General features: G+C 54.2%; 1 protein-coding gene across 1 annotated transcript in view; it reads left to right on the plus strand.

Moving 5' to 3' along the window:
* Positions 1-798: 798 nt before the first annotated feature.
* HS3ST2 (heparan sulfate-glucosamine 3-sulfotransferase 2) overlaps positions 799-12,629 on the plus strand; it is a 94,060-nt gene continuing 82,229 nt past the window's right edge. Inside the window, exon 1 of the mRNA XM_021686822.1 lies at positions 799-1,286. Coding sequence (XP_021542497.1) covers positions 799-1,286 — 488 coding nt within the window. The remainder of the gene's footprint in view (positions 1,287-12,629) is intronic.

The raw sequence follows: 12,629 nt of genomic DNA on the forward strand, positions 1-12,629 counted from the left end.
TGTACCTGTGTGTGTGCTTGCGTGTGTGTGTGTCAGTGTGGCGGGACCGTGTATCAGTGTAGAGTGCTTGCGTCTGCGCCCGGGTCTGGATGTTGGCGCAACCCGGACCGCGGTTCCCAGCCCTGGGGGTGGTGGGGGCGTCCAGCCGCCCCTGGAGGAGTAAATGCCTCGCCATCCCAAGCCCGCCGGGGCTCCTCAGGAAGCGGCCGGCGCGGGTAGGGCCCGGGGTAGCGCGTCCCTGGGAGGGGCAGGAGAGTGGGGGCGCAGGGGGCGGGCCAGGTCCCAGGGCGGGGCGCGGGCTCGGGGTACCCGCGCGGCTGACGTCAGGCGACTCCTTAAATAGAGCCGGCAGCGCGCGCGGCTCGGCATTTCTCGAGGAGACCGAGCGGGGTCCGCGCCAGCGCCACCGTCCGGTCCGCGCGCCAGCCCGAGCGGCCGCGCCGCCGCCGAGCGTTCGGGGCGCCGCGCTCCAGGGACCGGGAATGGAGCTTCGGGCGCTGGGCGCACTCCGAAGCCGGCGCACGTGAGACCCGAGGAGCGCTGCCCGGGGCCCCGTGGCCCGGGACGGGGAGATGTGGGACGCGCAGCCGCCTGTGCCCCGAGAAGCCGCCGCCCCCGGGATCCCCGGGCATGGTGCGCGCCCCGGCCGGCAGCGCCCGGGGAAGACGGCGCCCCCCACGCCCGACTCGCGGGGCCGGGGCAGCGCCGCGCCAGCCCTCTAGGCGGCCGCAGGGCCACAGCAGCTCCGCCGCCGGCGCTCCCCGGAAACCATGACCCCCGGCGCGGGCCCATGGAGCCATGGCCTATAGGGTCCTGGGCCGCGCGGGGCCAGCTCAGCCGCGGAGGGCGCGCAGGCTGCTCTTCGCCTTCACGCTCTCGCTCTCCTGCACTTACCTGTGCTACAGCCTCCTGTGCTGCTGCGACGACCTGGGCCAGAGCCGCCTCCTCGGCGCGCCTCGGTGCCTCCGCGGCCCCAGCGCGGGCGGCCAGAAACTTCTCCCGAAGTCCCGCCCCTGCGATCCCCCGGGGCCCACGCCCAGCGCGCCGGGCGCTCCCAGCGCGTCCGCCGCCGCCGCCGCGCCCGCCCCTCGCCTCCCGGCTGCCAACCACTCGGGCTCGGCCAGGATGGGCACCAAGCGGCTGCCCCAAGCCCTCATCGTGGGCGTGAAGAAGGGGGGCACGCGGGCCGTGCTGGAGTTCATCCGCGTGCACCCGGACGTGAGGGCCTTGGGCACCGAGCCCCACTTCTTCGACAGGAACTACGGTCGCGGGCTGGACTGGTACAGGTGAGAGGGAGCGCCCCACTCCGCGCGCCGGGTCCCCAGTCGGGTCCATCCTTTAGGGCCTCCTCCTGCGTCTTCTCTCCCCCTTAATCCAGCTCGTTGTGTGGGTTCAGGCTGACAGGTGGGGGGACTCCAGCAGGATTTACTCAGAACTTCCCAGGGATGGTGTAGACCACGCACTTTCTCGAACGGCAAAGGGCAGTTGTTTCTGGAGGCGCCGGAAGGGAAGGGGTGTCTCTAGCCAAACCTCAGGGCGAGCTGGTGGGCTGCCTGCTTGTCCAGCCTCTGGGGTGGAGCAGGGTGCCCGGGGAAGGGGGCCCTCTCCTGACCTTCGCCGATCTTTCCAGGTATCTGAAGGACCCTGAGCAGAGAAGGTCCGAATAGGGCCCCCTTGCGGCGGGGCTCCGCGCTGGCCCTAAAAGAGGTGTGGGGATGAGGAAGGTCCCTTCTGGAGGGTCATTCCCAGCTCCAGGTCTTTGCTGCTGTGCCTCGGCTGAGAGCCCCCAGACGCTCTGACCCTGAGGTAGTGGTCTTGGGTAGTGGAAAGGAACCCTGAATTTGAGTCATGCTGTCACTTAGCTTGAGCAAATACTTGAAACTCTTTGAGCCTCGATTTTCTCATACATCACAATGGGCAGGAAAATCGTCCCTTCCCTCATCTGCTTTCCGAGGTCTTTCTAAAGTGCCTTCAAGGTGTGAAAAAAGACATCTGCCCTGGGTGGTGCTTCCAAACCGGCAGCCAGGATGCGGGATTTGGGATATGGTGAGCACCTCAGATAAGGGTTGGCTGAATCCTAGGGACAGCCAGTCTGTCCACTCCTCTGTTGCCCTGCCAGGGATGACAGTCACCCAGGCTGGTGGTGTCTGGGGATAGCCTGAAGCTTCTGGAAGGTGACTGCCTCTCCTGTTCAGGGCCCATCCGCCTCCCAACCCCTGTATGGTTCTGTGGTGTAGGACTGGCCCAAACGTGGGCTGAGTCAGGGCGTCCCCCAGGGTGGTGTTGAACACATGGGTCACAGAATTCCCATCATTCACCTGACCCCTTGAAGACCTTCTAGAAATGTCTCCATAGTTACAGAGCTGAGGAGGAGTAACATGGTAGCTGACTAGAGTAACAGTAACTAGAGCTAATTTTTAAAAATGTTTATAAAAATAAACCCTTTAGAGAGTAGAAGTCATAAGCATATTGGACAAATGAAAACTTCATTAGAAGGGGGACCCCACTGGGGTCATAATAAGGGGTCCTGGATTTGCAAGGGGGTAATGAGGCTGATAGGCCTGACCTGTAGTGTTCGTGGTTGTGGGGCCAAGGGATGGGACATGTACTGTCCTTAGGAGGCAGACACACACTCTGTCTCCAGTGGAGCTCAGCAGGGGATACGCGGCCTGTTGGTGGTCCCAGCACCATTATGTTGGCTTAATGGAGTAGAGTGACACAGAATGGTAGGTCCCGGTGCTTTCCACGCTGTGACCCACAGGCATCCCATCTGGGTGTATGAGGTGTGTGAGGACAGCGCCAGAGCCAGACCCCAGGGTGAGGGAGGCAAATGCATGGAGCAGCAGAACCCTGTGTGGGTCAGCCGTGGTCACACTCTAATGCACAGCAGGCTTTCCTCGATGGAAAATCTGAAGATTATTATGAAACCCTTTGCCAGTATGAAGTGCCTTTTAAGTGCAAAATAGCAAAATTCTGAGCATCTGGCTTTTAGATATTGTGTTCTCCAATAAACATCAGTACCCTGCACCCAGTGTCTGCACTCCCCTCTCCCAGGTTCACCAGCAAACAGCTTACCCCAGGCTTCCTTCCCAGAGCCCGTGTCATTCAGGGATGGCTGCTTTTTATTTTTAACCTTGGCATGTGTGATTCTAAGCCAGCTTAGCTGTGAACCTTAGAGATGGGAGCCATGCCTTTTTTTTTTTTTTTTAATAGCACATTTGGATTCTGCTGAAACTCTCAGCTGAGTCTTGGTAGGTTTTATTTAGCCTTAAGCACACTGACAGGTCCACTTCTTTCCTCCACCTCGCTTCCCAGGGTCTGAGTTACCCTCCCTCTCACCCTTTGCCTTTCTAGAACGATGAGCCCAGAGCTCTGGTGCAAACTGCCCCATCCCACCGCTTCCCCAGGAGGGCCAGGAGTGTACAGCTCAGGAAAGCGCTGTGTGGTTTGCACTTCTCTTCGTTGCAGACCCACACCCTCAGAGTCCAGGGGTTTGGTTGTGGTTTGCCGTTTCTAGGTAAGGTAATGCTGCCCCATTTGGATGCTGTTTCCAGACTTTCCAGAACATTTCTCTGCATGTGCTTTATCCTTTATTATTGCTCAAGAAATATGTATTAATTGCAGAAGTGACAGGGATTCCTGGGATCCTTTAAAACCCATGTTCTCACTTTATCCCCAAATTCTGTGAGTTCGGACAGCAGGTGATAAGATGCTCCTCTTTCTGCCCATGGCCCGTGTCATTTCACAGATGTAAAAACTGCAGCCCCCAAAACGGAGAGCATCTGAAATGGGGTCACAAAGCAAGCTGATGAGCCAGAAGTCACTGGCATGCAGTATCTACATGCTCATGTATGTGTGGGTGTGGGTGCGTGTGTGCGCATATTTCCAGCCAAGCGCTCTGGCCCCTGCTCTGCACAGCTTGCCACCATAGGGCCAGTGTCCCCCGGGTAGACATGGCCAAAGAGCACCCATAGCAGCAGACTGTGTTTCCCAGAGGCAGAGCTCAGCATGGCAGAGGAGCAGGCCATGCATCGCATTATAATCCGCCCATGGCCAAGCCCCTGGGGACAACTTCCTGGGTCCCGAGGCCCCAGTACAGAGAGACAATGGAAGAATCCAGCTTCACTCCTAACCCAAAGGAGAGCCTGCTTTCTGTGGAGGTAAGTCAAGAGGTGACACACGGTGCCTGAAGGCAGAGTGATACAGCCGGAGAGACCAGGAGGCAGAATCTGTGCCCGCCTTGTGTCGACCCCAAGCCCCTCCTGGGAACCAGCCCAGTTCGGGCCACCCTAGGAGAGCCCAGCCCTCTGCTTTGGGATCCCTCCCCTTAGAGGTTTCTCTGAGTTCCATCCCAAATGTGCGTGTCTGGCCTGGTTCCCCTCTCCCGGTTTCCTCCCCAAGGTGGCATCTGGGCCTGCAGGGTGGGCTCGGCTGGATGCTCGGACAGGTGGGCAAAGCGACAGCAGGCTGACGAGGGAACCAGGGAGGGCGCCCAGATGCTGTGGGATTGGCCGACCGTGGTCCTCCTGCGTCTCCGCTTCCTCCTGGAATGGGGCCGGTAGCGACCATCGCAGAGGGTTGTTTTGCAGAATGAATGAAACCCTGTGTGGGAAAGTGTGCTGGAAAAGTCTGGGGGGTATAAAGACAGGGCAGCCACGTTACCACTCTTGCCGCTGTGGCTACCTTCTGCATCCCTTCCAAGGCTTCTGGATTGCCGTCAGTGCTGTTAGTACTTTTAAAGCTATTGGGTTCCACTCCTGCTGCTGTTACCAGATGGGGCTGAGGAAATGACTAATTGCTAGAAAAGTAGTTCCATGATAGACGAGATAGCGTCCCGGTCTTAAGTTCTAGTTCCAGCTCTGGTTTAATTTGCCTTTTTATTTTTCGGTCTTCTTTCTCTCTGCTTTCCTCCCACTCTCCCCCCCCCCCCCACCTCCGCTTCCTTCCTTTGGCATCGATAAACAGTCACTTCATGTTTTTGGGTGTCCGTTTGCTCACCTTTAAAAATGGAACTGATGTCTGACCTGCTTTACAATCTCGTGAAACTCGAGTAAGACAGAACATGCGAAGAGGCTGCTCCCAATCTGAGATCATATGTGGGATGCTCTCGTGTGAGGCAGAATTGTTCGGGGTCTTCATCTTTCATCAGGAGATATACACGGTGCATCATCTAGTAGTTTTTTGAGTCTTAGGGGGAGCTGAGTTTCGTCCAAAGTGTTCTTGATTTTGCTAGTTTTTAGGGATGGCCGGGGGTGAGGGTGGGGTGTGAGGAGGAACCAAACCTTCTCTAAAATGCATTGAAATGCCACCATGAGCTAGTTAAGACACAATCGTTGACTCTGTGCTTTGGTGACGTCGTTTTGATAGATAAGCCTGTCCTGTAAACTTTAGACATCACATCTCAGGTTGTTTATTTGTTCAGCATCGATGGTGGTGTTGGGGAGGGTGTAAGGCAGAGAAGACACAGCATGTGCCCGGGACGCAACCGTCTTAAGTTAAGACACAGAATCAAAAGCCGAGAATACGGTCTATCACCGGTTCCAGCTCCTCTCAATCAAGAAGTGAGGTTCTAATAGCAAAGCCAAACTTTAGAAAGAACTAAGACCAAAGGCAGAACTAAGACCAAAGACTCTACCGTCTTTAACCAACTGAGCAACACCCGACACGGGCTGCTCGGTGCCTGTCAGGTGTGCAGAGATGCACACGCGCGCCCACCCCACATGGGTTCCCTTGCATGCGCGGTTACAACGTCTGTGCAGACCCAGGTCTTCGGAGGAGTTTTCCTGCCTCAGTCCAGGAGGATGTCATCCACGCTGATTAAAGGAAATCATTGAGTCCATAAATCCCCTGTCCTTCGTATGCTCGCTGTCAGCCTGGCGGCGCGCTGGAGATGTAATAGTTAGCTCTCGCCCGTGTCCAGTTGTCAGGCACCGAGGAACATGCAGGATGGGCAGGCAGGACTGGCAGGGCCCAGAGACATGTCTTGAAGAGCTGGCTTCGCTCCCTGCTGGAGCCTCCAGGGACAGTGGGAGAGCTCGTCCTAGGACGGGCTGTTCCCACGGCCTCTGGTGTGTGGCTGTTTAGGCGGGGAAAAGGCCCCGACAGCTTTGGTGCTTTTCAGGTGCCCCACATTGTTAAGGCTGTTTTGGATGTGAAAATATCATTTATCAAAGATTTTAAGAGCACACTTCCCCCCACATTTTAACATCTCTGAAATGAGGGTATTTGATGGGGTCTTAGACGCAGTGAGGTAATGCTTCCATGTTGGGTGGAAACTCTCGCCCAGAGGTGCCTTCTGCCGTGGGGACCCACTGGACCCCCCCGAAGAGCCCGACGCTAGGTGGCAAGTGCCAGCGCCCCCAGGTTGCTGTCTCTGCGGCCAGCGGGGGCCTCTTCTGATGGGTCAGGGAGCTGCGCCCATCTCCCCGAAAACGTCCCTTCTGACATGAGAAGGTGCGGCCCGATTCCCACAAGGAGGTAACAAGGGGCTATGGTGGGCACGTTCTCTGTGGGCTGCTGGACCGCCCAGATATTTGGAGGCACATACTGGGAGTCCCGAACAGGCTCGGGGCAGAGTCGGCACCCAGCAGGTGCTGCTGCCCGCACCCTGGCTAATGGGCCCGTGCACCTGCCACGTGGGACTGGGGACGACCTCCTCCCCTTCGGTCAGACCTCCATGAGTCAGCCCTGAATGCCTGAGTCACGGACTGCGTGGGGAGGGGTGGAAGCACACAGCCCTCTATCGGTCTGGGTCCTCCGGAAGGCTCAGAGGGCCCCGCAGCTGGGGGGCGGGGGGCGGGTAGACGGGCACGCGGCCGGTGAGTCAGGCTGGAGGGGTCGGAGAGGTCGCAGCCGAGCTGAACCGGCGGGACTCCCTCTCTCCTCCAGAGCTGACCCCGGGGTGGGTTAATCCGTGTACTTGTCACATGCCTGCCTTTTGTGCCAGGCTCCGTGCCAGGCTGCTCTAGGCCAGCCCTTGCTGCCACTTTGTTCTCCCCAGGGGCTGCGGTGCTTTGTAGTCCATGGGCAGCTTGACGAGGTGGGTAAAAGCCACCAGTGAGTGGACATAACGTAGCATTTCAGACATAATTGCTGCCTGTCAAGCCACACAGCTGGGGTGTTGGCCCAGTGCTGCCCTCGCGGGGGGCGGCTTTCTCAGCAAGATAATGGCAGAGGGAGAGGGGCAAGGGGGTATTACTGGGCACGCTCTTCCAAGGCACCCGGGCCAGGGGTGCTGACCTGGTTATCTGGGGCTTGGGCGACATGTGGTTTCCCCGGGCACAAGTCCATTGGCGGTGTCTTCCCAAGCTTTGGAATCAGAGGCTCCATGCCCATGACCACCAGCTCCCATGAGGAAGAAACCTGGGGCGTCTGCTCGGGGTGGAGGCGGGGGGCTGCTCCCTGCCATCTTCCGAGGGGTGCGTTTTCCAAGTGTCAGACATTCTTGTGCCACCTTCACGATATTTGCCAAACTCCGGCATTGGCCTCTACTATTTATGTTCTTGATATTTTTGTTTAGGTCAGCACGTTTGCAGATTGTGATTTTTTTCTTAGAGAATTGGGCTTATTTTTTTTTTCTTCAGTGCGAATATTTTGGAAACATGATGCAAACTTCACAAGGATGTCCCGTGAAAATTATCCCCCTCCTTCCCACCCGTTTCTCTGCTGTGTGGTCCCTCTTCCCAGAGCCATCACAGGTCCCCGCTTTTGCGTGTCCTTCTAGAGACGTGCTGTGCGTTTGTAAACCCAACACAGGGTAGGCAGAGAGAGTGAAAATACGTGTTTTTAAAAAACAACTTGATTTCAAAACCACCCTACATGGAAAACCAGCCTCATGTGCCATAATTACAAGGGAATCATAAGAATAAATAGTTTGAAGACAAAACAGTGCCATTAAAGTTTGCTTCCTCAGATGGCTAGACTGTTCCAAGCCTGTGGCCTGCCGTGGCTTTGTCTAAAAGAGGGTACTAAGGGGGCGCCTGGGTGGCTCAGTCGTTAAGCGTCTGCCTTCGGCTCAGGTCATGGTCCCAGGGTCCTGGGATTGAGCCCCGCGTCGGGCTCCCTGCTCGGCGGGAAGCCTGCTTCTCCTTCTCCCACTCCCCCTGCTTGTGTTCCCTCTCTCGCTGTGTCTCTCTCTGTCAAATAAATAAAATCTTTAAAAATAATAATAATAATAAAAGAGGGTACTAGGGGATACTAGTAAGAGCTAGTTAAAGAAATCTTAATTTCAGTGTGAGCCTTTCCTTTCTCCTTGATATGGGAGAATGGAAGGAGTGGAAACAAAATGTAAAGAATAACAAATTTTCTCACAGTGGGAAGTAGTCAGTGATACTTCATAAATAATTCATAACTACCTGGTGATATTTAGTAGGTCTGTGGAGTACTCCAGATTACCGAGATGGGCCATCCAGCCGACATCCCATCTGGGGAAGCGCTGCTAGAATTTGCAGGAAATCCACCCTGAGTAAATCCAGGGAGGTTTCTAGCTTTCAGATTCCTTTGATGTGTTAATGATTGGAAGAGACAAGCCAAAGGAAAACTCCAAACAAATAAGAGCATTCAAGAAGTATTTTGACTTGCAATATTTACAAGGGAGTCTAGCCTTCAGAAGAACAGGGGTTCCCAGAATAAAGGGTATAGCAGGTATTTAAAGGGAAAAAAACCCCCAACCCTCTCAAAGTTGCCATTGGTTTCTTTACTGTCCCCATGGGTGGAAAAACAGCGCTCTTCCCCACAATTATCGGATCTACGAAGGCAGTCACATACATACATGCAGGGGTCAGTGTGGCAAGTCAGACATAAAGTTGTTTCCACCAGAGACTCAGCAATTTATGGCAACTTATGGGAATGGGGCTCAAGCCTTTTTTTTTTTTTAAATTTTGAGGCTCATGCAAGACAGGGTGTCTTTTTAAATTTTCAGGATGCAAAGTCCCTTCCACTCTGGGATGCATGATGTGACACTTCAACCTAGTGGTGGGGCAAGGTGACACTTTGGCCTTCTCAGCTCCGTAGAGGGAGCTCCACAGGGGAAAATTGTCCCTGGGACTTATTGTCCCTGAATAGAACCGTATCCAGCAGCGGCAATTTAGAGGGTGTTTGTGACAGCAGGGCTCCCGGAGCTTGCCTTTAGTTGGGCAGATAGCCATCAGCGCTGATGAAGAGGTGGCTTCCTATGAACTCAGCACCCCCCCCCCCCCCGCCCCCCTGGGTACTCACAGCTGGGTGAAGGAGTCCCGCATCCTCCCTGAGGCTGGCGGAGAGAGATGCTCCAGGCATTGCAGCCCTGGCTCTTGGGGGAGCGGTGCTCCTGGGAGTGGGGGGATGAGAAGAAGCATCTCACTGGAAGGAGGGAGAACAGCCCAGATTCAAAGGGCGTGGACGAGATGACCTCAAAATGGGGGTAAGGAGGCAGAGAGCCCCAGGGCAGGCAGTTTGGGCACAGTGATTAAAAACTTGGCTCTAGAACCAGAATGAACGGGTTGGGCTCTCACTTCTACCACCTGCCAGGTGTGCGCCCACCAGCCAGCCGCTTCTCTGTGCCTCAGTTCCATCTGCACACCAGGACGATTCACGTTGCCTTACCCTGTAAGCTTGCTGTGAGGATTGGATGAATGATAACATGGACAAGTGCTCAGATTTCTGGCATGTGGAAGGTGTCCAACAAGGGTTACCTGTCATTATTAGTCATTGATTTTTTTTTTTTCCATCCAGTCTGTATTGAGCTGGAGATAAATAGGACATGGGTACTGCCACTGGGCTCTTCATGGTTTGATGCAGTTACGAGATGCTCATGGGAAATCAGATGGTGAGAGATACCATGTAGAGATCCAAGCAGAGCTATAGCAGCACAGAAAGAAGATGAAATCCAATTGGGAGAAATTTAGAAGGCTTCCTGGAGGAGGCAGTATGTTATTTGGGTCTCAGGGGGCAGAGAGGATTTCTCAAAGGGAGTGGCTGAAGTTGGTGGTGGGGAGGTCAAGGGTGTTTCTAAATATATTCATGCCATGATTTCACTTCTCATTTCAGTCCTGCATACATTTATTGACCATTGACTATGTACCAGGCACTGTGCCAAGCCCTGGAAAAGTGGAGATGGGAAATAGGATCTCTCCTTTAAAGAGCTGAAGGGCAAACAAGTCCAGGAGTGAGACTAGCAGAGGGACTGTGAGATCACGGTGGGATCACAGAGGAGGGGTCCCCACCCAGCGTGGGTTAGAGAGGCTTTGGGGGGCCAGTGCCTCAGCTTTAGGGATTTGGCCTTTGCTGTATCCTAGATCTGGCTGCTTCGCATCGTGTTGGTTCCAGCTCAGGTGTTACCTACTCAAAGACATCTGTGTCGGACACTGGGTACGGTGTGAAGGTTCATAGTAGGATATGCTGAGGGATTTTGCTGTGGCAAGGCGTGAGGACGGGCATCAAGGAAGCCTACGGTGGGCTGAGGACGGTAGTGGTGCTGGGGTTTGATCCTCATACACTTCCTGTGACAGCCCCTGGCTTGACTGGCCAAGGGTCTATCTGTAGGTGTCCTTGAACTAACCAAAGACAGGAAAATCATGTTCTACTGTAGCTTGGAGGCTGGGAGATGGCATAGTCCCTCTTTCTAGGGGTCTTTGAGGCTCTTTTTGCAATTGCAGTGTTCTTTTTTTTTTTTTTTTAAAGATTTTATTTATTTATTCATTAGAGACAGAGAGAGAGAGAGGCAGAGGGAGAAGCAGGCTCCCAAGGAGCAGGGAGCCCGATGCAGGACTCGATCCCAGGACCCTGAGATCATGACCTGAGCCGAATGCAGACGCTTAATGACTGAGCCACCCAGGCGCCCGCAATTGCAGTGTTCTTAAGTAACCTCTTGAGATCCTTTAAAGGTTGAATTAGCTTTGCTCCAACCCAGAAGAGGTACCTGCCCCTCAGGGTGTGTGTGTGTGTGTGTGTGTGTGTGTCCGTCCCAGTTTCTCATTCTCATTCCAGCCTCATCAGCATGCATGGCAAGATAACAGCCTTGCTGGTACTGCTAGATTTAGGGGACTTGCGTGTGTGGGTCCCTTCAAACAGAACTGAACACCGTAACGCCTTCCTGCAAGGTAATCGGGGTCTGCGTCTCCCTGACTTCCCCAGAGCTGCCGGAGCTTGGGGAAATGTTCTTTGCTTTGGCAGCCTCTTTGCAGTGTTTCTGCTTTGATGGTTTTAATGAAGATATGAAATCACCTAACAGCTTTCATTTTGCTCAAGCGAGGTGGCTGAAAGTGGAGGTAGCATTTCCCAGGATCAATCCCATTTTCAGAAGTGGTTGGTTAAACTCTCTGCAGTTTATGGCCACTTCTGGCTGAAACCATGGGGGATCTGAATTATTAATTCCGTGAAAAATGAGTTAAGTCATTGCAAAGCTCCGCGGTGGCAAAATCCCTACTGGAGGTCCCCCCATCTGGTATTTTCTCTAGCACAGACCTCTCCCTTAACCAGAAATCCTGGAGCACCTTGGCCCGATTGCTACGTGTCTGTCATTTCTCCAGGAGAGAAAGAAGTTGACTTAACTCAATTCTTCTTTCCTGCCGAGGATAAAGAGGGGGAAATGGGCATAAATGAATCTGGGAGGTACTTCTATCAAAGCTGTTTTGATAGGCACTCAAATTTGGACATCATTCAAATGACAAGTGTGCCCTCACGGTCATCTCTCAAACATGAACCCCCGAGTACCTCTACCCTATCCGGGTGGCTGACGCCCAGGGAGGTGTGTAAAAGCATGGAGAGCCTCGAGCAGTGAGCAAGGGCAGTGACCGAGCTGCCCAGACCTTGCATCTCGTGGAGGAACAGTTTGGAACAATGATGGCGTCACAAACTCAGATCCTTCAGGGACTCTGTAGACACGTGTGTGAATGAATGAAGTTGGCTGTGGGACAGTGAAGAGAAGGGACGATAAGGACAAGTCCCAGTTAGAGAGGGCGCTGTCCCATTTAGGGGGGACAACCACTAGTTAATCTCAACAGATTTATTGCCAAATCTTCTAGGTTTTTTCCTTTTTTAGAACAAGCTTGAAATATGGCATCTTTTAAAAAAAGCAAATCTCAATTTATAATTGTGTCTTACTGATTGACAATTTCTGTAAAACATGTTTGGGGGCTGGATGTTACCTGTCACTGTCCTTTCGTGACTTTGATGGGCTGGGTCGTCAAAACAGGCACTGCTGCTTGCCAGTCCTGCCTCGGGCGTGTATTCGCTGTGGGGTAAGTCACCACCATCCTAAGCTTTGCTTTCTGCTCTGCGAGATGGGGATGACATGTGTTCCTACCTCCCAGGTTGTGGTACTGACTTGATGTCCTAAGTATGCATTAGATTTTCTTTCTATTGTGATTCCCCCTTCCTGGATCGTGCTTGGAGGAGGTATGACCATCACGAAGCTCTTGGGCATGCCTGGGGTGAGGGCTGCAGAGGATGCTGGGGGGAGAGATCAGGATGGAGCCGAGAAAGCAGCCGCCCGTGAGGAGGACCCATTGTGTGAGAGATGACACAGTTCCCTCTGAAGCCAAGCAAAACTTTCATGGGAAGGGTGGTCCGTTGGGATCGGTTGCATGGTCAGTACTGAGAGCCCGGATGCTTGAACCGTCGGTGGAAGAGTGGGCTTTGTGGTGCCTGGG

Source organism: Neomonachus schauinslandi, chromosome 5 (genome assembly GCF_002201575.2).
Source record: "Neomonachus schauinslandi chromosome 5, ASM220157v2, whole genome shotgun sequence".
Lineage (NCBI taxonomy): Eukaryota > Metazoa > Chordata > Mammalia > Carnivora > Phocidae > Neomonachus > Neomonachus schauinslandi.